The 26028-nt window shown below is 41.5% G+C and overlaps 1 protein-coding gene across 1 annotated transcript; it reads left to right on the forward strand.

The window, feature by feature from the left end:
• On the forward strand, positions 1-25007 carry RUBCNL (rubicon like autophagy enhancer; the record flags this gene model as incomplete). The annotated part of the gene is made up of 13 exons (XM_080690226.1): positions 1-97; positions 3070-3152; positions 3655-3880; positions 7487-7588; positions 8612-8672; positions 12389-12521; positions 13616-13761; positions 16322-16386; positions 20301-20539; positions 20945-21006; positions 22087-22240; positions 23604-23694; positions 24895-25007. Exons 3-13 carry the CDS (start codon positions 3682-3684, stop codon positions 25005-25007), a joined length of 1365 nt encoding a protein of 454 aa, XP_080546352.1. The 5' UTR covers positions 1-97; positions 3070-3152; positions 3655-3681.
• Positions 25008-26028: the final 1021 nt, after the last annotated feature.

Below are 26028 nucleotides of genomic sequence, written 5' to 3' on the forward strand. Positions count from 1 at the left end.
TTGCCCACAAGTCCTAGGATTTTGGCCACTTCCTCATCTTCTGAGGTGGACAGTACTGTTTGTGAGTCTTCCCACTTGACAGCATCTGCTGATGAAGGTAAGTTTGGTTGGTGACTTCCTTTCTTTCCATCTGCTCACACACATGATCTAGCTGGGTCTAAAGTCTGCCTGATGTCTTCCCCATGAGAGAAATTCATGGGCTTCCATTTTGACCAGAAACCAGTGCATTGGCTCATTTAACATGATCCCTAGCCCCGATGCCTGGATGGTCACAACAGATGATTCAAATGTTTGTCTTCCTCCTAGACTATAGGAGAAGGTCACCTTTCTAGCTCAACATAGCTGGTCATCAGTGCCACGTGCCATCTTTGAGCTAGTGTCTGCCAGGTGGAACTTAGAGCTCTTTAAATTCTCTGCAAGGGAGAGAGAGCATCGGAGGCACCATCAACCCAGTATGGTGGTGGAAAGCACTTCCAGACAGTCAGAGGGAGCTGCTGCACACCAGTGTTGCCACGGGCCAGGAACTCGCCTCACCTCTTCTATTTACCTGCGTAGGCCACAACAAGAACATAGTAGGATTTAAAAATAATAGCCACAATTCCCCCCTAAATATATATATAAATCTCTTTTTATTAAAGCAAGGGCCCTTGTTACTATAGAGTAGTATACATATTACTAAGCTTCTAAAATTCCTTAAAATGAGCTAACCCACACAACATGCTACTCAACAGTCAATCAGTTAGTGATGATGGTTGTGGCACGCATATTTTATTTTTAAACACCTATTAGGTTATATTCCTGTTTTGCATTATTTATACTTCTATTAGAACCTAGTTCAAATGGTCAATACAAGTTTTTCTTCAAAATAATTTTAACAGCAGTCCACTTGTCTGCTGCCTGCTGGTCTGTTCATGTATTTCTTTCTCACTTGAAGGAATCCATCTTTCTCCTTTCTCAAAATATGGGTGTTTTGTTGTTGTTCTGGCTTAGAAATGCGTGAAAAAGGCAAGATGATGACAATTTGTGTGTGTGTGTGTGTGTGTGTGTGTGTGTGTGTGTGTTGCTGGGGGTAGAACCCAGGGATGTTTTGCCTCTTAGCAATATCTTCAGCCCTATTTTGTTTTTTTAATTTTGAAACAGTTTCACTAAGACCTGAGGGCCTTCCTAAGTTGTTGAGGGTATCCTTGAGCCTGTGATTTTCCTCTCAGCCTCCCAAGTACTGGGATTATAAGCATGTGCCACGACTCCTGGCTAGATGATGACAATTTTTAAAACATTATTCATAGTTTAAGAATAGTAGATTTTAGACAGTTTTTCAGTGGCTAATTTTGAAGTCATAACCCAATTTGAACAAGATACCTCTCATTACAGGCCTTTTCCCCCCTTATCTTTCACTCACCTGCCTGTATAGTTCTTAGGATAAACAGTGGCTTGTGGGTTTAGTGATTGCTAAGTATGAGATTAGTCTGATGTTAGGTCGTCTTCTGGAAACAAGCCCTGTCCTCAACACACCAGAACAGTGACAAGTGGTAAACTGTCACTGACTAAAGATAGCTTTGAGGCTTAGTATACCCTTGCCCTAAACCATTTGTTGTAGCCCTGTATAGAAAAATTTCTGATATTACTTATTTGAAAAGATTATTGATCACTTTGGTTTCATCTTCTATTCATTCTTCTATGCCTATTATTCTTAGGTTAGCTCTTTTAAGATGGACTCATATTTTTTCAATGCGCATTTCATGCTGTCTAATTGTTTTTTCTAAATTGTATACTATGCATTCAGTTTTGGAGTGATCATTTTCTAAGAGCGAGATTCTGTTCTCCATGTGGTCTAATCTATTGTTTATAGTTTGTATTGATGCCTTCACTTCAATGACTGCATTTGAAGTCTCTCTAAATTCTTTTCAGAAATCCTGTATCATTTCTACTGTTAACTTTCTGTTCTGTCCTTCTGGTGATGACTGCAATTCTGTGTTGTAGGATTCTATTATTATGGGGTTGTGGGAGCTCACTGCTTTCTCATTATTCCTCCTTCTCATGATTTCAGATTTCTTTGTTTTTATTTTTGTTGCTTTTGATAGATTTCTCTCAACTTGTAGTTGTCAGCTGGTATATACAAGGGCAAGTTGTGTTGTATTCATTGGTGAAGCTTGAGTAAGGAGGAAAGTGATAAGTTGTAAATGCAAGAATAGGGTAAAGCCATAGATAGGATCGAATAGGATGAGTATATGTGTTGAGCTGAGGGTCCTAACCGGCTAAGTGAGAACAAAATGCTGCAAATGTCCTAGTGGCTCTGAGCTCCCAGAACAACAAACACAGATGCAAACAGGGTCCTGCAAACACCTTTTCACATGTTCAAGAGAGTGGCTGGTGTGTGGAAAATGTGGGACCTCTTGGCTTCAGAAAGCAAGCTGGGGCTGGCTAACTTTGTTGGGGAAGGATAAAAGAATGTTTTCCTAACATAGAAAAAGAATTTTTTGCTTTTAATGCTTCAGGAAGAAAGCAAATGAAAACAGTGGTGCTTATTTTGACTGTGGTCACTGCCAGGAAAGGGTATAAGAATGAATGAGTCAGCATAAGATGCCTTCTGCAATTTCTTCTTGGTTTTAACCAGAGGAAGACTATTTTAGAGAAGCAGTGCTGACTTTTTGTAGATGATTATGTGTTGTATAACAGGAAGTTTAGGGTCAATGCAATGAATTGGAGAAGTGATTGCATAATTCTTAGCGCCCCCACTTCTGGACTGTGTTTTCTCACCTTCCCTCCACATGTGGTCATTTCCCATGACCTTCTCCTCTTTCTGCCCTTTTTGTCTCATCGGTCTTCTCCACTCCGTGGTTATCTCCAGACTTTCTCTGACAGCACCTCCCGGTTATTCCAGTAGCCTCCCACAGAAATGATCATCTTTAGGGCAATATTGCAGCCTCCAGCAGGGTCTTCTATCACCCAGGTTTATTGTGCTTGTGTTTAAAAATGGTATTTAAAAGCCATAATTTAGGATGGTTTTTGCTTTCCCAGATTATCTTTACACTTCCTTTTCCCTACTTCAGTAACTTGCTGTCTTGACAGGTGCTGTTCAAACTACTGGAAGAGCCATTTCTTTGAATTCCTTCTCCCCAGAGGCTCTTGTGCTGCCTGACGACATAGAAAAGGTAAGCTGGCTCTCTGTCTCTCTGTCTCTCTCTTGGTTTTTACTCACCATGAGTCTTAATCCCTTAGGTAGCACCATTCTGATTTAAGTCTGGAAACTTTACCTTGATGAAGCATAGCAAATAGATTTTATTTCAATGTTTGATTAGTCGAGGCTGCCAGGAGTGCTCAGTTGTGAGAAGGATAGTGTCTGCTCAGCTGGAAATATTTCTGTGACTGGTAAATACTGTCTGCTCTTGGGCCACCATGAATCACCAGGGTAGAGTTTTATATTATAAGATATTCAACTTGGGCTGTCTGTTGACTACTGTGGACTAAAGCTGTGTCTCTGTATGATATGGGTTATAAGTCACAGATGACCTGTAACAACCCAGTTATGTGAACACTTTATGTGCATTAACTTCACTTCAATGGGACTTCTGGAATTTTTAAATAAAATATACCCTCCATTGAAAAAAAGTTGATTACGCTTGTGAATATTATAGCTAATGTTTTTCCTTGCAGGAAAATGCCCACTTTTATGTTGCAGATATGATTATATCAGCAATGGAGACAATGAAGTGCAGCATCCTGAGTCAACAGCAGCCAGAAAGTTGGAGCACAGATGGGGCCAGCATGTCCCAGGAGAAGGACCAGACTGACTCTGCAGCGACCTTTTGTACTGCCACCGAGCGAGAACACGGATCTTCCGCATCTTCACACAGTGGCTATGAAAGCAAGTTGGGCCAGTGTGAGAGGGCCTGGTGCTGTGTTCTCCACACCTCTCCTCTCCTCTGTACTGAAGCATAGAAATCTTTAAACCCTTTGTCTGAAAATTCTCGAGTTACCTATGTACTCCTAACCACTTCTGCCATTTTGCCATGGATTGGCTATCATGCTTCACCCAATCTTCTAGCCCTATTTTTGTCTTTTGTCTTGGAATTTATTCTATTTTTCTTTTTGCAGTGTCTGATTCCCTCTCTCTTCCTTCTCTTTCTTCTATGCAGCATTCTCTAAGATCTCCTTACATATTCTCTTCTTTCCCAAATAGTTGTCTTTCATTCATTCAGCAAATCATGGACCTGCAATGTGCTGGGTGCCACGAATGGCCAGAAGGTGGGAGTGTAGGTGCTGGAGCAGAGAGCTCACAGGGGCAAGGGCCAGCGTGGGGGCTTCAGAACGAGCGGCCTCTCATTTGGGGACACAGAGAGTTCCTCTGGGAGGGAAGGACACCTAATTGGGCAAATGATGTTTGCCACTTTCTTAATATCCTAGATTCAAGTCCTGCCTTCAGTCCTTTTTTTTTTTTTTTTGGTATATTCACTTCCTGAAAATTTTTTTTTTACTGCACAGTGCGGCAGACTGGCTCAGCTGGGCACTGAATATGGGCACTGAGTCCATTCGGGACCGAGTTTCTCAGAAAGGTGGGCAAAGGTTTCGGTTGTAGTTCTGCAGCCATTTATCTGTAGCCATTTTTTCCCTTTTTATGAAATAAACTCCTTTAAGTTCCTGTTCACGGTGCTAAAAGTGGAGATTCCTCTTCGGGAAAAAATCTGACATGGACAAATGCCTCTTGTGCAATTGACACTTTATTACAAGAATCCAGGAAAATTTATATCCTTCACCGGTGAGATTAATAGTAAAAAAAAAAAAAAAAAAAGTGTGATCACCACAAAACAATAGTGAAGGACATGTAAACAAAGTAAAAAGACACTAGTCCGGCATTCAAGATTAGCTCCGGATCTTGTGACCAAATCCAGCCTCCTGCCCTTGAGCCCCCTGCCCTTGCAGACAGGCGGCTCCAAAGGGCAAATTCCAGAAGGCACAGGCATGCCCAGGGCTGGAGAAGATGGCCTCTTATGGAATCTCCTTTAACTCTTTTCGGAACTTTCCATTCCTAGGGCTTAGTCCATATGGCTGACGTGGGGAGATATGGTGATCCAAGGGGCTGCGATGGAGGTCTCCCGGGTTTCATCTGCATTGCCATCCAAAGTCTGAAAGCTTAAACAAGCTCACAACACAGTTTAGTATATAAACACCAAAAAGTAACATGAAGTTTTTAGATTTAGTTGTCAGATGTACTTCTCTAGCTGCTGAGCACTTTTTCTCAAATGATAGGCTTATTAGAAGCCTATTTCTCTTTTAATAATCCATTTTCCTATCACAAACCCTCTGCAACTTCCTTTTCTTTTCTGATTACCCTGATTTTCTCTTTCCCATTTGGGACAATCTTAGGATAAGCTCTTCTTCATACAAAAATGCTTTCTTATTCTCACCATATTTCCTTTCTTTCACACTTACACATTTATTATATCTGTCCTTTGTTCTGACATATTCATTTCTTAACCACATGGCACCTCCCTGTCTTGGGCAGCGCACATACTGGGTGTAAAGGTCAAGAATCTTCCTAGCCTTCGGCTCTATTGTATTGTGCAGTATTGGCTGCTCATCAGCTAGGCTGCTTTGAAGTCACACACAAAGTTTATCTTCTCTGTATCTAGGCCGGATCACAAGGAGAGGGGGTAAACAGAGGCACCGGTTGCCTCCCTTGCAAGTTTTTAGGGCTAATGACTTCAGCTGACTCTTAAGGCTTTTACTATAGGTTAATGATTAGAATTAAGGTCAGAGATAGAGAGGAATTCTGCATTTGTAATTGCTGTAGCTGGAATGCTTCTACAGCATCTGAATTCTGACTAGATTTTATTACCATTTGAGCAAAACCGAGGGCGTTTAGAGGCTTAGACAAATTACTAGAAAATTTATTTTCCATGGACTCAGTTTCTCTCACAGTCCTGATCTTACATCACTGGAGCAATTCATGTGGAAAGTTTAAAGAATCATTACCAAAAGAATAATAGTTATGAAAGAATATCTAAGGGTGGGGGAGTACTTTGGCCAGAGACAACCCTTTCCCTTGGGGCTCTGCTTTCTTTAAGCTTAGCCAATTTCTTGCATGGGAATATCTTCACACAGATGTCGAGGAAAAGGAAGTAGAGGCGGCACACAGTTTCAGTTACTTCCTTTCAGGCAATGTCTCTTAAATCTGTGTTTTTAGTCCTGTACTTCTCTTGCACATGTTTGCTTTATGTGGGAAATATTGGGCCTAGTCCATCAGGTTGGTTCCCAGGACCTCTGACTTAACACTTCATTTCTGGATGGCTTAAAAACACTTCATTTTCTCTATTGCTGATATTGTCCTTATCCTCTAACTTAATATGTCTGACCTAGTCATCTGTCACTCACAACTGAATTCCTTCCAAAAAGAAAAAGGTTTTTTTTTTTTTTTTTTTTTTTTTTTGCGGGTCTGGGGATAGAACCCAGGGGCATTTGACCTCCGAGCTACATCCCCTGCCCTATTTTTTATTCTTTATTTTGAAACCGGGTCTCACTGAGTTGCAAAGGGCCTCACTAAGTAGCTGAGGCTGTCCGCGAACCGCAATCATCCGGTCTCAGCCTCCCTAATGCTGGGATTACAAGCGTATGCCACCATGCCCGGCTTGAAGAACAGTTTTAAACCTAAGGGCATTTTAGCATTTTTGCATCTGTCTGCAAAGGTTTTAGGTGGACATGAATTTTGGAGGAGACACTCTTCAACCCAAAATAATGCTTTTGTTTCCTCTACTGTTTTTACCTCACTGTGAAGCTGATATTGTCTTTTGCCCTCTTTCTTAAGAAAAATTACAGAAATTTCCAAACATACCTCAAAGCAGTCAGATTATTTATTTATTTATTTATTTGCGGTACTGAGGATGGAACCCAGGGGCATTGTACCCCCGAGCTACACCCCCAACCCTATTTTTTATTCTTTCTTTTGAAACTGGGTCTCACTGAGTTGCGAAGGGCCTTGCTAAATAGCTGAGGCTGTCTGTGAACTGTGATCCTCCAGTCTCTGCCTCCCGAATGCTGGGATCACAAGTGTGCTATACCACACTCGACTTTCAGATTACTTTTATGAACCCCCAAGTACTTATCAGTCTCTGTCACATAATCAAAGGAAATGTCAGAAAGGCACGATAGCTTCCTTTATTTTTTTTATTTTATGTTTTTTTTTTATTTTTTTGGTGGTACTGGTGTTCCTGGAAACCCTTCTACCTCTGGGCTACACTCCCAGACCTATTTTTATATTTTTATTTGGAAACAGGATCTCTTAAGCCAGCAAGGCTGGCTTCAAAACCAGTGCGATCCTTCTGTCTCCACCTTCCAAGCGCGGGGATTACAAGCATGCGCCACCATGCCCGGCTAGCTTCCTTTATTTTTTAATTATTGAAGCTCTTTTGAAGTGGTCTCACATCCCTATCGTTTCATGACTTCTACTCACTTGACGCAGGTTGCTCAGCTTTTCTTCTTCTCTCTCTAGGCTGTGCTGTGTTACAGGTCAACCCTATGACAGAAACACGTTCTGATCATAATGTGGTGAAAGAGGCCTGCAAATGTGACTTTGAGGAATTTGTTATATTAGGTAAGGTTGGGAAGCTTGCTGGCTATAGCAACCTCCCCCCTCTCCTCTACAAACACATACTAACATGTATCATGCACAGTACCACATTACGGTGGCATGCAAAGAAACTTTTCCCAAGATTAGATCACTTCCTGATATTAAAAAAAAGGCAGGTATGGTGGCACACACTTGTAAACTCAGCATTTGGGAGGCTGAGACAGGAGGATCACAGTTCTTGGACAGCCTCATCTACTTAGTGAGGTCTTTTGAAACTCAGTGAGACCCTGTTTCAAAATAAAGAATAAAAAATAGGGCTGGGGGTGTAGCTCGGAGGTAGAATGCCCCTGGGTTCCATCTGCAGTATCACACACAAAAAATGTTTTTCTTGTTTGAAATGTTTTGATAGTTGACCGTGGTGAGGCAACCTGTAATCCCAGTACTTGGGAGACTGAAACAGGAGGATCACAGGTTTAGGGCCAGCCTCAGCAGCCTTGTGAGGCTGTCTGAAACCTAGTGAGACCATTTCAAAATAAAAAAATAAAACAGGGCTGGGGGGTGTAGCTCAGCAGTAGAACACCCCTGAGTTCAATCTCCAGCACCACAAAAAAAAAAAAAAAAAAAAAAAAGAAAGAAAGAAAAGAAAAAAAGGTCTATTTCTTATTTCACTTGTAGAATTGAATGAAAAAGTAGATATTCATAACCGGGTATCTGTTTGGTCTCTCAATTTTATTTGGTGAGATTTCAGATGAATTCCCAATTCAAAATATGAATTTCAGATGAATTCCCTATTTCAAAATAAAATTATTTCCCTATTTCAAAAAAAAAAAAGAAAAAGGGCTGGAATGTAGTTCAGAGGTGGAAAATCTGGGTTTAATTCTCAGTACCACAAAAAGAAAACAAGAAAAACAACCCTAAAGCATGAAAATGCCAAATGATTGGTTCTTCCTGGGATGCAGAGAGCTATTTTTGTTTTTATAAAATTGACTATGATTAAGTGAAATAGACAGAAAGATCTCACCAACTCTTTCTTTTATTTTTCCATAGAACTTGGAGAATTTAATGATATTATACAAACCTGTAGATGTTCCTGTAGCTCTGCAAAGAGGTATGTCTTCCATGTGCACCTGCACATAGGCTTCTGGGTGGTTACCTCAGAGGCACTGTGCATACCAGGCCTCTGACCCCTTGGCCAGGGTTGACCAGTTCTAACAATTCTAAGTTCTAAGGAGATTACCACCTTAGAAAAGAACCAATCAACTCTGTATTCGTAACTTCATGTTACTACAACAAAATATCCGAGGCAGCTAAGTTTATAAAGAGAAAATGTTTATTGAGCTCACAGTTTGGGAGGTTCAGAGGCATGGTGCCAGCCAGCATTGGCTCAATTCTGGTGGAGGCAATAGATGGTGACACATCATGATGGGAGTGAATGTCAGAGAGAGTGCTCACATCTCAAGACAAGAAGCAGGGTCCTATACTCCCTTCTGAGGGTACAGCCCTAGTTACATGAGGACTTCCCACTAGGTCACCTCCCAGAGGTTCCACTGTCTGCCAATAGGCGATCTGGGGGTCAAGCCCTTAACATGCGGGCCTTTGGGGGGGATACTATATATATTCAAGTCATGGCACTTCCCAAATTTCTATAAGGTTTTATGATAAATAGAAGGGTTTTGTATAATCCTCACTTTATCCTCATGAATAAACCAAATTGTATGTATATATGTATTTATTTTTATTTTATTTTATTTTTTTGAAATTGGCAGTGATTTCTTGAATATCATTCCAAAGACACACAGAACGAAAGAATAAACAAACTTTATAAAAAATAAAAAAAATTGCACATCCAAAGACAATGTAAACAGAATTAAAAGTTACTGATAGAATGGGATAAAATATTTCCAAATGTTATTTCTGAAGGTATATTAATATTCCAATAGATCCTAAAAATTAGCAACAATAAAAGCAAACAATACAATTTAGAAATAGGTAAAAGACTAAAATAGATAATGAATCTCCAAAAATTTTTATATGACCAATAAACACATAAATATCATTTATCATAATATAATATAACTAATCATTAAGGAAATACAAATAAAAACTATAGTGAAATACTACTTCACATTTGTTAGGATGGCTGCTTAACATGAATTACTTTGCTTCAGCCCTTTACCTTGAGTTTGTTACTCTCTTTACTTGTAAAGTGTGTTTCTTGTAAGCAGCAGATGGATGGATTCTGGTTTTTAACCCATTTTGTCACTTTATGTCTTTTATTGGGGAATTGAGGCCATTTACATTCATTGTGATTATTGAGAGATAACGTTTAATACCTTGAGTTTGTTACTCTCTTTACTTGTAAAGTGTGTTTCTTGTAAGCAGCAGATGGATGGATTCTGGTTTTTAATCCATTTTGCCACTTGATGTCTTTTTATAGGGGAATTGAGGCCATTTACATTCAGTGTGATTATTGAGAGATAACATTTAATTCCTAACATGTTAAGATCTTATTTGTTTGAAATACTGTTTATTCTTCTTTGCTTAGTTGTCTGCTGGATGGAAGATCTTGTTTCTCTGCTTATGGTGTGTATGACCTATTTCTTCTTTGTAGTTAATCTCTTTGAGTATTTTCTCTAGCGCTGGTTTTGAAGACATAAATTCCTTCAGTTTCTGTTTGTCATGGAAGCTTCTTGTTTCCCCATCTAATTTGATAGAAAGTTTTGCTGGGTAGGAAATTTTTGGCTGGAAGTTGTTTTCTTGTTACTCCAAGCCCTTCTGGCTTTCATTACTTGGTTTGGGAAGTCTGGAGTGATTCTGTTTTTTTTTTTCTGAATGTCACTTGGCCTTTGTTTTTGTTGCCTTTAAGATTCTCTGCTTGGCTTCCACATTGGTCATTTTAACAATTATGTAGCATGGGTAACCTTTTCTCTGATCCTGTGTAAAGGGAGTTCTATAAATTTCCTTGATATGTGTATCAACCTCTTGCTCTATGTTTGGAAATTTTTCTGCTATTACTTCTTTGAAGAGATAATTGATCCCTTTGGTTTCACTTTCTTTTCCCTCCTCTATTCCAATTATTCTTAGGTTAGCTCTCTTAAAATGGGCCCATATTTCTTCAGTGTCAAATTCCTGCTGTTGGATATTTTTTCCTAAGTTATAAATTATGCATTCATTTTTGGAATGATCATCTTCTAAGAGTGAGATTCTATTCTCCATGTGGTCTATTTGGTTGTTTATAGTTTGAATTGATGTCTTTACTTCAATGATTGCATCTTTATTCCTTTTAGACTCTCTCTAAATTCTTTTCAAAGGTCCTGTATTATTTCTACAGTTATATTCCTGATTTGATCTTCTGGAGATCTCTGAATTTCTGTGGTATCAGGTTCTGATTTTGTGGGGTTATGGGCATTCATTGCTCTATTGTTGTTCCTCTTTCCCATGATTTCAGAAGTTTGTGCCTTCTATGGGTTCTTCCCTGGGTCACTACGACTTCATTTAGGGTGCTCTGGATCTCGAGTTTGTGGTAATTTCAGCAGCCACTACTCCTTTACTGGGTTGTATTGCAAAGTCTCAGACCCAGGGAGTTAATCGAGGTTGTGCGAGACTGTGAGGGTGCCTAGCTGGGCGTTTTCCCACAGGGAGCTGTGACTAGGGTGTGGTATCTTTGCCATCACTACTTCTTCACTGGGTTGGACTGCAAAATCTCACACCCAGGGAGATTATCAAAGCTATGCAAGTCCCTGGGGGTGCAGTGCTGGGATTTCTCCTTTAGGGGCCGCAATTTCACTTTCGGTTATTGTGCGTGCTGATCTGGAACTGTCGCGGGTGTGGTGAACTTGCCACTGCTGCTGGCAATATGGTGCTGCTGCCACGCCCTCGGCCATGAAGCTGCCGTATTTGTTTTCTGGCTTTGAGCTCTGTTCTGAGTCCCTGGAAGGCGTGATGAGCTTGGTCACTGGAGTTTTAGACGTTCTTTGCACTAAAGATCCATAGCTGCTCACTTCAGCTCCTTGTTTACCTTTCCTCTCTGGAGCCTGGTGCTGTGAGGCAAGATGGCGCTGGTGCGGCTCTACTGCCGCAATGCAGGCTGGTTTTTTTTCTAGTCTCTAGTTGTTCTTCTTGTCTTCTTTTTCTCTGTCCCTTGTGTTTACATCTCTGATGATAATGTTTTCTGGCTATGAAAAGCACTGCTTTTGTGGCAATAGAGATCGAGTGTTAGCAGGACTCGGAAATGCTGCTTTTCTCAGTCGCCATCTTCCCGGAAGTCATATTTATATTTAAACTCCATTTCATGGATCGAACTGAAGAACATCAAGCTAAGTGAAATAAGGAAGACTCAGAAATCAAGGCCTGGGTGTTTTCTTTCATATGTGAAGAAAAACAGACTGCATAATATTATGTGTATATAGGAAGGTACATTCGGTATCTCGCCTGTATAATTACAATGCACCAATAAAAATTTTTAAAAAGATGTAAATAAGTAAACCCCATTTTATAGACATAGAAACTAAGGCTCACATAGGATGTGCCTCAGGTTACAATGCCACTAAATAGCAGAAGTAGGGCTTATACTTAGGTCATTGGACTTTAAGTCCAGTGCTCTTTGCACCACACCTGGAGACTTAGTCCCTTCAGTAAGCAGAAGATGCTGCACTTAGTGATACTGAGTGAACTGTGATGTCTGAGATCCCCAGCCAGTGATGGATGCGCGGCTTCACCTAATGGCCTCTCTGAGGGTGGAAAGAATGGTCAGGGGCTGGGGAAGATCCTGAACATACTCCTTACGTGTATAATTTGCCAGATTTTGCATCTCCTATGTTTCAGTGTTACTTATGAGCCAGACTTCAATTCTGCTGAGCTGTTAGCCAGAGAGTTGTTCCGAGTGTTCCAGAAGTGCTGGATGTTGTCGACGGCCCATTATCAGCTTGCAGGCTCCCTGAATGCAACCGGCTCCATAGTGCGTATTCAAATAAATTGACCTTCAGTCAAAAGTTCCTACATTTCTATTTCACCTGGCCCATTCATTTCAAATATTTATGTTTTTTCATATGGTCTCTAGGTGTCGGGGAGACTTAAAGCCAATGATAAAACCAGCATGTATTGACCAGTATATACCAGGGATTGTGCTCAGCAATTCACACTGTAATCCTTCTATGTATCCTGTTAAGTAGATATTGTGGCTATTTTTCTTTTAAAATGCCAGTCCCAGATCTCAGCAGGGTTGATCAGTGGTAAAGCAGCAGTCATACCCTAGACTGTTCCCTTGTAGCACACAGCCCAGCGGTGGCAGAGGACTTTGTGATAAAGGCTTAAATACATGTGGAAAAAAAAAGTGCAGGGGTAGAAGAGTTTACTTTTTTTTAGGGGGACTAGGAAGGCTGATTAGAGATCTCAGACCTTTAGCTAAGTATTAGGCCAGGCAGCGCTGTGGCAGGTAGAAACGTGGGGTGGGTGTTCTTGGCAAAGATCAGCAGAACACAGGCATGGGGCCTTGCTTCCTACCACTCAGAGTGACTCGGTGTGGTTGAGTAACATGTTGTTTGTATCTGTGTGTCTGGTGGGCATGGAGGATTCATCCTCCTGGGAATACAGCCTGAGTGACAGTGGTCAAATTGTGGAGGGCAGAGGATGCTAATATGAAGAATGATGGTAGGAAAGTATCGTGGTTCAGAGTGGAGCCACTCAACATTTATAAGCCAGGGAACATCTTAACAGAGCTGTTTCAGTGGAGAGAGACCACAACAGGGTGCTGATTGGCAGCATCTGCTAGTCTATTGACTGAGAGGGGAAGAGATTCTCCTGTATTCCAAGAAGTATTCCAGGGCAAAATGACCTCCTTGCAGTAGGTTCAAAGTCTGGAAACAGATAAGCTAAAAATAACTAAGAAAAGTGATTTTTAGCTGGACGGTGGAGGGACCTTATTAATGTCCTTGAATTCAATTGAAAGCATGGTAAATTTTGGTGTAGGAACCACATTTGAGTGTTCTCTTTGTTTAAACTTTGAACTGTGATTGTTTAAGGCATCCCTGAATCCTCTTATGTATTATGCAGGTTGTAAATGAAGAGTATATCCAGAAAGACTTTGAATCCAGTATGGAGATAATGCAGGACATTAAATTCAAGTCTAGGATCAGAGGGACTGAAGATTGGGCACCCCCTAGATTTCAGATCATATTTAATGTTCACCCACCACTAAAGTAAGTATGGGATGCTGCCTGGACCCTCAGTTCACTTAAAATAGACCATGATGAATTTATATCTAATTCTTTATCAAAATAGAGGAAGAAAAAAAATAATATGCCAAGGAGCACAGAAAAATTTGTTTTAGGTAAAGGAAACTTGTGCATATTTTTATGGCTTAGTTTTCTTGGCACTTTGTTTATCATGGACTCTGGGAGACTCTAATTTGTGACAAGTTGATAATGTAATTGTGCAGCCCTAATTATGAACATTACATAGCAACTGAAAAATAAATAGGGTTAAAGGGATATTTTTGTTTGTTCGTTTTATGGTAATGGGGAGTGAGCCCAGGGCCATTCTACCTCTAAACTATACCCTCAGCCGTATTTTTATTTTTATGAAACAGTGTCTCATAAGGTTGCTGAAATTCTTACTACTTGCTGAGGCTGTCCTTGAACCTTCAATCCTCCTATCTCTGCCTCCCAAGTACTGAGATTACAGGCATGTGCCACCATGCCTGGCTTATTTTTTATTTTGAAACAGAGTCACACTATATTACTGAGGCTGTGCTCAAGCTATGATCCTCCTGTCTTAGCCCCCCTAATCCTCCTTACAATCATAGACATATTTCACCACTCCTGTCCTAAAGGAGATTTTTAAGTGGCTAATATTGAAACTTAAAAATCAAATGCAATAGTTTGAAAAGATTGGTCCATTCTATTTTTTCCAGTGGGGTTAGTATGTAATAAAAAATAATAAATTTTAGGAAAAAAACTTCAATCCTGAGGATCGTTCCTATAGTTGAGAAATATAGCAGAATATAAATAAAATATCCTTATTCCCTAAAAAAGTAAAAAGGTTCTAAAAGACAAGCCAACTAAAACTATGCAGAAAAGGAAATAAAACTAATATAGGTGTGACTACACCCCGGTAATTAATTGTAATTTGTTCTGAGAGTTTATGACAGATTATAGACAAAGACTACAGACAAAACATGTCTTTTACCAAGCACAGTCTTTCTTTCTTTCTTTCTTTCTTTCTTTCTTTCTTTCTTTCTTTCCTTCCTTCCTTCCTTCCTCCTTCCTTCTTTCTTTCTTCTTTTTGTACTAGGAATTGAACCCATGGACATTCTACCTCTTTTCTTTCTCTTTCTTTCTCTTTCTTTCTTTCTTTCTTTCTTTCTTTCTTTCTTTCTTTCTTTCTTTCTTTCTTTCTCGTTGGTACTGGGGTTCCTGGAAACCCTTCTACCTCCGGGCTCCACTCCCAGACCTATTTTATACTTTTTATTTGGAAACAGGGTCTCTTAAGCCAGCACAGCTGGCTTCGAACCTGCGCGATCCTCCTGTCTCTGCCTTTGAAGCACGGGGATTACAAGGGTGCACCACCAAGCCTGGCTGACATTCTATCTCTTGAGCTACATCCTCAATCCTATTTTTTTTTGAAACAGGATCTGGCTAAACTGTGAGGGCTCACTGAGTTTACAGAGTCTGACCTTAAACCCGTCATCCTCCTGCCTCAACTTCCCAAATACTTTCCATTCCTTTTGGTTTGTCTAATTTGTCAAGCACACTTCAGAGTGTTTGGAAGGGACTGGTGAGGGTTGCTGACTGCCCCATAGACTCTATCTCTTTCTGTTGTCTTTTTCTTAGAGAAGATGCCAAGGTCTCTGGGGCTGCTTGGGCATAAGAGTTTACATTCTTATGCATTTTGAGGGGCCAGTTACTTAGCATGGGGTTTTCCTTAGTCCATTCTAAGACATATAGGCAGAAACTTAGCATATTTTTACCTTGGCCATTTTTTGCTGACCTTGATCTGCAATCAAATTTTACCACCTTGTCCATATTTCTAAATTACAGGTGAAACCACAGTACAGCAGATCCATAGAGAACACTTCCACGGGGTACCTTTTCTCAGAAAAGTCTGATTATCTTATTAACTTAGTCTTATATTACCTATTATTCATCTGAATTTTTTTAGATTCACTTGTGAATTTTCCAAGCAAATCAACTTTTGGTGCCTGTCTCCCTGCGCTATCTTTCACTGTAATGTTCTCCGGAGATAGACTCCTATGCACCAGCAGTGAGAAGTCCCTAAAGGCCCTTTGGTGGAGTAGTAATTTGTGATCTTGATTTCTGCTTTGGCAATAGCAGAGATTTTTTTTTTTTTTTTTGTACTGGAGGTTGGACCCAGGACTATTCTACCTCTGAGCTACACTTTCAGCCCTATTTTATTTTATTTTATTTTATTCTTGAAACAGGGTCTCACTAAATTGCTGAGGGCCTAAGTTTCTGGGGCTAGTATTGAACCTGTATCTTCCTGTCTCAGCCTTCCAAGTTACAAGAGTGTGCTATCATGCCTGCCATAGCAGAGAGTTTTAAAGACTTTAAGCTTTAAAAGACTCAGAGTCTTTAAAGACTAGAAAGTTGTATTGAATAAATGTTTTTTCCAGATGAAAGATGACAAAAATTAAGGCCCCACGCCAAGAAACATCTCATGATGTAAATTGCTTTTTCAGCCAGTAAAAAATGTTGCATTGGCTGCTGCTGAAATATAACTATAGCAATTTTCCATTTTCAGGAGGGACTTGGTAGTAGTGGCCCAGAATTTTTTCTGCGCTGGCTGTGGAACTCCAATAGAGCCCAGTGAGTATGGTTAATGGATTGCTTTTTATTACACAAAGATAGAAAAAAAATATCACTGCATTGTCTGGGTGAAACACTGTTGACAAGCAGTTGTTGTGAGATCTTCGTGGAAGTTGCCCCCTTGTTAACAAAGCAGCCATCATGACCTGTAAGGCTGCATCACTGACCAGGACCAGGAGGACCAGCTCCTAGCTACATCCCCACTGAGCACTTGCCCCCAGCCTTATAGTCTCCCTGCTGGACCTTGAAGTCAGCTCATTGCTGACTCAGGTTTATATCTGTGTTTTTTTTTCTTCCTAGAATGCTCCCCCTGCAGACATCCCCGTGGCCAGTTCCTTTGCTTCCTTTCTGTCTTCACTTGACAGTCCTGGGGTCTTTCTTGGCTGCTCTAGGGAAATACCCATCTTGCTATTGTCCTGGCCATAAGTGATTCATGGATACTCATATTACCCATCATCAGTATTTTTATATCACCCATCATCCTTATTTTATATTACCCATCATTCTTATTTTTATATCACCCATCATTCTTATTTTTTATATTATCCACCATCCTTATTTTTATGTCACCCATCATTCTTATTTTATATCACCCATCATTCTTATATTTCTATTCTTAGTGTTCTCCCCAGAATTATCTTTTATATTTACTGATTAAATTAATTATCTCTGTCACTAAATTATAAGTTCTGTAAGGGCAGATATGTTGCTGGTTTTGTTCATTGTTTTATCTCTAGCTTCCAGAAGAGTATTTGTGGTGGTGCATGCCTATAATCCCAATTCCAGAGGCTGAGACAGAAGGATCTCAAGTTTGAGGCCAGTCTCAGCAATGTAGTGAGACCCTGGTTTAAAGTAAAAAAATAAAAAGGACTGGATGTAGCTCAGAGATAGAATGCCCCTGGGCTCAATCCCCAGTGAGAAGGAAAGAAGGAAGAAAGAAAGGAAGGAGGAAAAAAAGAAATAGAGGAGTACTTGGCTCATAGTTGGTACTCAAAAGATGTGTTTTGAGTGAATGAATGTCTTGCCAAGGAACTGGCCTCAAACTCTTTAGAAGAGTTTTAGGAGATGGCTCAAGGGAATCAGTTACGGGCTAAGACCTACTAAGTCAGGCTTCCTCCAGCTAGAAATGCAAACTGAGACTGGAATGCCTTGTTCTCCTGTGAAGAGCTCTACTTCAAGGAATAAAAATAAAAAACAGAAGCCTGTCTAGGCTTCCACTACATAAGATGATAATGCCTGATGGGAATCAGTTATAACTAGTTTTCTTTAAATGACTTATTTTCCCCATTAGTCTAGCAAGGGCCATGTCTATTGGTTAGCCACTATACAGTGGAGCCTCGGTGAATACCAAACGCATTAGTCAGTAACTACTGACACGTGGCTGTGATTCCACTAGCTTTTTAAGTACTTGCCTCAGATTGTTCAAATCCGTGTGTGTCTGCAGAGTTGGCACAGTGGTGAAGAATCTTAACAAACATGGTCCTGACCTTTTGGGATCAAGACATAATCACAGCCTGGGAAATAAAAATAAGAGATATGTGTGTAAGGAGAGAGAAAGGCAGAGTTCACTGGGATTTACAGCAAGGGAACTTAATCTGGGTGTGGGGGTGTGCTGTCGGGAGTGAGAGGTTTTACGAGGACCGGTTACCCTCTAGCTCCTCATGTGCATGGTGCAATTGAAAAGCAATCCAGTGAGACTAGAGTGAGAATGAGAGGAGAAAACCCTGCGAGGAAGGGATGACACAGACTATGGATGACGTTACCGGCTATGCAAGTCATTTTGGGCTTTTCCTGCAAACTTCCTCTAGCTCTTAGGATAGTTTTTTGACTTCATATTTTGAAATCATTTCAGACTTACAGAAGAGTTGCAAAAAAAAGTACCACTCCCCCAATGTCAACATCTCACATAATCATAGTATAATTATGAAATCTGAGAAAGTCAGCATTTCGTTTGTCCCCTTAATGAAATCACAGACCTTATCAGATCAGATTTTTCACTAATGTCCTTCATCATCTCCAGAATCACCGAGGCAGTGGGTGAATTTAGTTGCCATGCTTTCTTAGCCTCCTCTAGTCTCACACATTCTACATGACATTTTAAAAATTTATTCAGTGCCCTGACTTTGTTTCGTATTGTTTGTTTTTTGTTGTTCTTTAAAATGGCTCCCAAGCATAGTGTTAAAGTGCTAACTAGTACCCCTAAGAAGGTTCTGACTATTCTTCTGGAGAAAATGTGGGTATAGTCCTGTTAGCCCTGAATTCAATGTTTTCAACCAGCAAAATATATTAATTACAGTATCTTTAAATAGAAATGCACGTAAAGCAAGGTTACGTATTGATCACCTGCTGGAAGAAGCATAGATATCTCCCCCTGTCTTCCCCCAGGAGCAGTGGCTCAGTGTTGGCTAAGTCACCACCCATGGCAACCTTATAGAGCATAACTACTGCAAACAGCAAGAATTTGCTGTATTTTCTTGCTTTTCAAAACCAGTTGAGTGTGACCTGAGCCTGAGAGATAATTCGGGCAAGTGTAGAGGTCTTAGGCCCTCCCCTTCCCTCCATCCAGAAAGCAGCAGAGGAAGGCTGGGGCTTGGCGGCTGAGTCCTGAGCCTGGGCAGTCCAGGCTTGGAGCAGAATCCCACCTGTCTGCTTTATGCTCATGGGGCCCCGCCACACTGCTTGACTCACTCTCCTGTGTTTTCATCAGTGAAATAGGGAGATAATAGTCCCTGCCTCAGGGAGGTTTGAGCACAGAATGACATACTGTATGTCAAGCGTTTATCCCATGTGTGGCACCAAGTAAGTGTTCAACAAAGGTTTTCTAAGCCATTATGTGGAACTATATTCAGAATATACAGTGTGCTAGGTTCCATACTGCTTCCCCATTTATTATTGAAGTATTAGCACCAGGAGTGAGCCTGCCTCACTGTACCTGCCTGGATATTGTTAATCTGTGACAGTATGGGGCAGAGCAGAGTACCTTGCTGTTCTGTTTTTTATTTCAGAACTGGGTATTGAACCCAGGGGCATTCCACCTCTGAGCTACATCACCTGCCCTACTTTTTTATGTTTTATTTTGAAACAGGTTCTAAGTTGTGGAGGGCCTCACTAAGTAGCTGACCGCAAACCATGATCCTCTAGTCTCAGCCTCCCTAATGCTGGGATTACAAGTGTGTACCAACATGCCTGGCTTATCTCACTTCAAAAAATTTTTATGATATATTGCAGTCATACATCTAAATGGGGTACAAGATGGTGTAGGCATACATGCACACATCACCCAATTAGCCCTTACCCAATTCCCACCCTATTCCCTCCCCCTCCCTCCTCATGTTTGGCTTTAATATGTATTTCTTTGGCTGTTATGGAGCTTGAGTGGTGGTTTTCCTGTGTCTATTGGTTATATGTATTTCTTTCTATGTTTCACCTGTTCTTATCCTTTGTTCATTTTTGTATTTCTTTTGGAATGTATCTTCATGCCTGTGATATTGAATCCAGTTCTGAGCTGTGTTGCATAGTTTCAAGACAGCTGGCCTGAAGAGATTCTGATCTGTACTTAGCATCCTTGCTAGTGACAGGTGTCTACACTCCCAAGAGATCCTAAAGGGAAGATTTTTTTTTTGCTACTCTGCAGTTTCCTATGCCCATCTCCCAAATCCAGGACAATGTTTAGAGAGTTCTCGTTTATCTGACATCATTCACCCAGGCAAAGTTCATAAATGGCCCCCATTGAACACCCCAAGTCCATTCCAGAGTTTCCCCACTTGTCGCGATGTTGAGAATGGCTTTACTATCATAAAAAACAGTAGTCTGCGTCTTTAAACTGTGTGTTGGAATTGGAGGTGGGGGTGAACATGTCTTGTGTCTGTGTCAGTGTTGGGTGCATGGCATCTCCTCTTCTATGTTCCCGGCAGAGTTCGTGAAGCGACTCCGGTACTGCGATTACCTGGGGAAGTATTTCTGTGACTGCTGCCACTCCTATGCGGAGTCCTACATCCCCGCACGCATCCTGACGATGTGGGACTTCAGGAAGTACCATGTCAGCAATTTCTCCAAGCATCTGCTCGACAGCATATGGCACCAGCCTGTTTTCAATCTGCTGAGCGTCGGCCAGAGCCTTTATGCAAAAGCCAAGGAACTGGACAGGGTGAAGGTGAGCAGGGTCTCTGTGGAAGAAGTGTCCTGCTGGCCAAGTGTGCTGTGGCAGGAAATGCATGTCACTCTAGTTTCAGGGTCTCCTCAGACAGGTCCTCTGAAAGAGAGGTTGACCATCTGGTGAATAAACCTTGAACTTGGAGCCTTTTATCTGCTCAGGCTTTTTCTAAGGCCCCATAACCAAATTTTGTAGTTCTACATACTATATTTTTCTCAAAGAAGGCCCCTAGAATTATATAAGCTTCAGACTCCACAAAACCTGGGTCCACCCATGACCCTCTGTGGATCCGTGGACTCAGTTCTGAACCCTGCTGTGGAGGCAGTTTGCTTTCAAAGTTTGTTTTTTACAGGGGTTGTCATTGATCATGTTTAACTTCGCCCCTGTTTGGCTTCTCATTTTTAGGACATCCGGGAGCAGCTTTTTCATATCAAGAAGCTGTTGAGGACTTGCAGGTTTGCTGCCAGGTATGGTTCTTGGCCAGGACAGTCTGCATTCTCTCCTGCCCTCTGCTGGTCTTCTCAGTGCCTCCTGGTAGCCCCTCTCTTGGTACGCAGGGCTTCTTAGCTTCTTAGCAAGTACCCCATGGTTCTTCTTGGGAATGCAGGCCACCTCTGTAAAAGGACTAAACCTCCTAAATCACTGGTGGAGAATTTAACTTGTTAAGAAGAATGGGCCATGGCAAAGACGAACAGTTCTAGCCAGTGACCTCTTTGTTATTAGTAGTAAATTGTGGTGAGTACAGATGCCACCAGTGTTGCCATCTCAACCATTTGAAGGATGCTATTCAGTCCATTCACACTGCTATGCAACTGTCTTACCATCCATCTGCAGAATTGTTCTCCTCTTGCAAAATTAAAACTCTCCTCTCCCAGCCCCTGGCAGCCACTTTTCTACTTTATGTCTCTCTGAATTTCACTACTCCAAATCCCTTGCATAAGTAGAATCTTACAGTATTTATCATTTTGTGACTGGTTTCTTCCACTTAGCATCATGTCCTCAAGGTTCATCTATACTGTAGTACGTGTCAGAATCTCCTTCCTTTATAAGGCTGAATGACATTCCCCTGAATGTGTATACCACAGTTTTACTTCTCCATTCATTCACTGAAGCGCACTTGGGCTGCTTCCCCATCTTGTAATGCAACTACTAGCCTGGTGGATTGGGGTCTATTAAAATACCCTTATGGGAAGACGGGAGGCATGTCCAACTTGAGTGACATCATGGCCTCTGAGCTTATCCTAAAGACACTTACAAATATGGGTGAAGATGTAGCTAAAATATAGTTTTGTTTTTTAAATAAAAAAAAATTAAAAATTTATTAAGCATTCAGTAATAGAATGATACCTTCTTCCTGGCTTCTGAGCAAACTTGCAAAATGTAGGGTGGTGAGCAAGGTTCACTGTTGTTCTCAGGACTTTTTTTTTTTTTAATGGACTTGACAGAATTAAGTGTGATTGCCAAGAGAAAACACCAGGCCTTGTCTTTCCCTGCCCTTGTGTGTCAGCTGGGTGGCTTTCTGAATCCCTCTCCTTCCTCCCTGGCAGTGCTTTAAAGGAATTTGAGCAGGTGCCCAGGCACTTGACTGATGAGCTCCACCTATTCTCCCTGGAGGACCTCCTAAGGACCAAGAAAGGGCTGCTGGCAGCCACGCTAAAGGACATTCTGAAAGCTTCCCTGGCGCACGTGGCAGGCTGCGAGGTGAGGGTTTGCTGGAGCAGGTGTGTTCTGAGCTGCTCCTTAAGCCCCAGGGTCTGTGCTGAGTGTTCTGTGCTTGACCTTATTGACTCTCACAAACCCTCGCAGAAGTCCTGGTGACACGATTTATGACGAGAAAAGTGGAGTTCAGAGCTGCGAATTAACAGATCAAAGTCATCTTGCTGGTTGCTGGCAGAGCTGGACCCGGTGACTTCTCAGTCTGGGTGACCAGCCCTGTGTGGAGTCCGCTCTGCCTTGAAGCAGCCATGTGCACCTGGGATCTAATTGAACAGGAAGTTCTGTGTCTGCATGGACTGGGGGGTGTATCTAGTCTAAAGTCTAGAACTTACAGAAACGAAAGTCCAGCCCCTCAGCAACTTAGAAAGACCCTGCTTCAAAATAAAATAAAATAAAATAAAATAAAAAGGGTTGGGGTATAGCTCAGAGCTAGAATTCCCCTGGTTTAATCCCTGCTAGGGAAGGTAGTTAGGTAAGTGTGAAGGAAAGAAGGAAGGAGGAAGGAAGGAAGGAAGGAAGGAAGGAAGGAAGGAAGGAAGGAAGGAAAAGGGAGGGAAGCTTCATTATTTGAAAACACATTTTTTTTTCCAGAACACATTTTTAAAGCCAGGCATGGTGGCACACACCTGTATTCCCAGCTGAGATAGGAGGATCACTTGAGCCCAGGGGTTTTGAGGCCATGTAGCAAGACTGTCTCAAATAAATAAAGAAATGGGCTTAGAATTCTAATCTTTCTCTCTTTTAAGCTGCCTTGGTGAGAAAATTTTGTGCATTTTGTTGTTGCTATCCTTCTAGAGGCTAAAATCGTAGACATTCAAAAACTGATTCGGGAGGCTGAGACCTGGAGGATCACGGTTCGTGGACAGCCTGAGCTACTTAGTGAGGCCCTCTGCAACTCAGTGAGACCTGGTTTCAAAATAAAAAATAAGGCAGGGGGTGTACCTCAGAGGTCAAATGCCCCTGAGTTCCATCCCCAGACCCGCAAAAAAAAAAACAAAACAACAACAAAAAACTGATGCTTAGAAAGTTTTGTAAAAGTGTTGGCTCAGCCAGGCGTGATGATGCATGCTTGTAAGCCCAGTACTTGGGAGGCTGAGATAGGAGAATCACAAGTTTGTGGCCAGCCTCAGCTACTTAGTGAGTCTCTCTGCAATTTAGTGAGACCTTATTTCAAAATAAAGAATAAACAATAGGGCTGGAGATGTAGTTCAGAGGTAGAATGCCTCTGGGATCAATCCCCAGTACTAAAAAAAAAAAAAAAAAAAAAAAAAAAAAAATAGTGTCGGCTCATTTTCCCCATCAGGAGAGGAGGCACCTCCATTCTCACTCTTTGACACATCTTTTGCAGCTCTGTCAGGGCAAGGGCTTCATCTGTGAATTTTGCCGGAGCACAGCTGTCATCTTCCCATTTCAGACTGCAACATGTAGAAGATGTTCAGGTATTTTAATATCTCAATTATATAAACTTCATAATAGCATAACTTAATTGCAGTGTTAATTTTGGCTTAATAACTCAATCACAAAATTAACCTAAGCTGAATAATAGCTCAGTAACTTAAGCACAAGTATCTATTTAAAGTTCAGTGATGCTGATGTAGACTTATATGGTGGATTGGAGTTGCCAACAGGGAAGAATGGTCGGGTGGGGCAGGAGTGGAGCATGATGTCTCTTGGGGGTTTGGATGGAGGAGATCTTCCTGGTTTGCCCCGGGCCTGCTTCTGTTTTGCAATCAGATCACAGTCGCTCCCAACACTGAAGTGTAACTGGCTGCTTTTGAGCCATGGTGGAGTTGAGAAACTGTTACAAAGGCCATATGGACCCTAAGGCCTGCAACATTTGCTATTTGACTCTTGAAAGAGAAGGCTGCTGATGCTTGCTCCAGGGTTAGTAGCCAAAGGAATCTTGTACTCTCTAAATTCTGTTTCATGAGGGAGATTTTGGCACAGAATCCTGCCTTCAACGTTGATGTGGACATGCCCTCTTCCTAGGCCATCCCAGTGTTGTATACCCTAACCCTTTAAATGGTGTTGTAGGACAGGCTCACCAGCAAAGAGTTATGGAGACAGGGATCCATGTGCAAAGAGTCTCAGTGGCTGTGGGGATGTGAGCAGCAGGACTAGGCAGGAGCAGAAGTTGAAGTGTGGTGTGCCACAGCAAATCCCCCCGCCCATCTCACAGGGAAGGTTGAGCTAGGACATTTCAGCATTGTCCCACCTTAGTCACAGAAAGCCAGCCAGGTCTTCACACTCCACAGTGACCAGTCATTGGGTGCAGGCTGGCTGGCTCCAGGAAGAGGAGTATGGTATCGAACGAGGCAGCTCTCCTGATCTGGGCTATTTCCAGAGAAGCAACACCACCTCCCAAGAGATATCACCACCAACTCTCAGAAGCCTGGGGAACGTGTGCCTTGTGCTTGCATTCACCTGGGGGCACTGTAGCATCTATGTCCATCAGGCTCTCTGAGCTTTATATTCATGACTTATGGGTAATTTATAACCCCTGTGAGTTTTACCCCGGCTGATTTCTTTTTGTAAGACTCTGGGTTCTGAACTGAGATCCCATCCCTCACCAGAGAGGGAATGAGGGTTCAGGCATCTATGAGAACACAATGGCTGACAGCTGGTTTCCTTGCTTGCAGCCTGCAGGGCTTGCTTTCACAAGCACTGCTTCCAGTCCTCTGAGTGCCCCCGGTGCAGGAGGATCACAGCTCGGAGAAGACTTTTGGAAAGTTTGCCATCTGCAGCGACATAATGCCCCTGTGAAAAAGACTGCTCACATACCTTATGATAATGCCACTTTGTGTCTATTATTGGCCACCTTGTTTTAGGTGTCAGGTATTGTATATTAAGAAAAAAGATGGCCTCAAATTATTTTCTTTACATATCTATAAATATATATATATAATGTTTTAAAAGAATGCAGAACTTTTGTTACTAAGCATAGGGTTGTTACTCGTGTGTTTACACATGATAATATGCTGGTGTGTTTACAAATGTTTGAGGTTTGTGCTGCTATTAGGGTTTTCTAAGAGTTTTTTTTTATAGTTCTTAAGTTGTATTGGAATAGTGGTATTTAGCTAATCTTGGAGCCTTTTATATGAATTGTAACTGACGAGATGAGTTGCTCTGTTTCCCCTAAAACTTATTTGGGGAAACTGGTTCGTACTGTCAATGAACAAAAATGCAACCAAAAATCTGTTGCTTGTGTCTTTTTTTTTTCCCTTCAAGAAACAAACTTATAGCTGGGTGTGGTGGACCACACCTATAATCCCCATACTTGGGCAGTTGAGACAGGAGAATCACAGGTTCCAGGACACTTCAGCAAGTAGTGAGATTCCCATCAATCTAGAGAGACTTTGTTTCAAAATAAAAATAAAATAAAGCTCAGCGTATGGCTTGGATATAAAATGACCCTAGGAGCAATCCTCGGTACAGACATACAAAGAAAGAAAGAAAGAAAGAAAGAAAGAAAGAAAGAAAGAAAGAAAGAAAGGAAGGAAGAATCTTCTAGTTAAATACTTCTACAGGTACATTCTTTCTTTCTTTGTTTTATTTTATGGCAATAAGGATGGAACCCAGGGATATTCTACCCCTGAGCTACAGTCCCAACCCTATTTTATTCTTTTATTTGGAAACAGGGTCTGTCTAAATTGATGTGAGCCTCACTGAGTTGCTGGGGCTGGCTCTGAATCTGTGATCCTCCTGTCTCAGCCTCCCAAGTACTAGGATTACAAGCACGCACCCTCACACCCTGCTGCAGGTACATTTATCTC

The sequence above is a fragment of the Muscardinus avellanarius genome, assembly GCF_963383645.1.
Source record: "Muscardinus avellanarius genome assembly, chromosome: 2".
NCBI lineage: Eukaryota > Metazoa > Chordata > Mammalia > Rodentia > Gliridae > Muscardinus > Muscardinus avellanarius.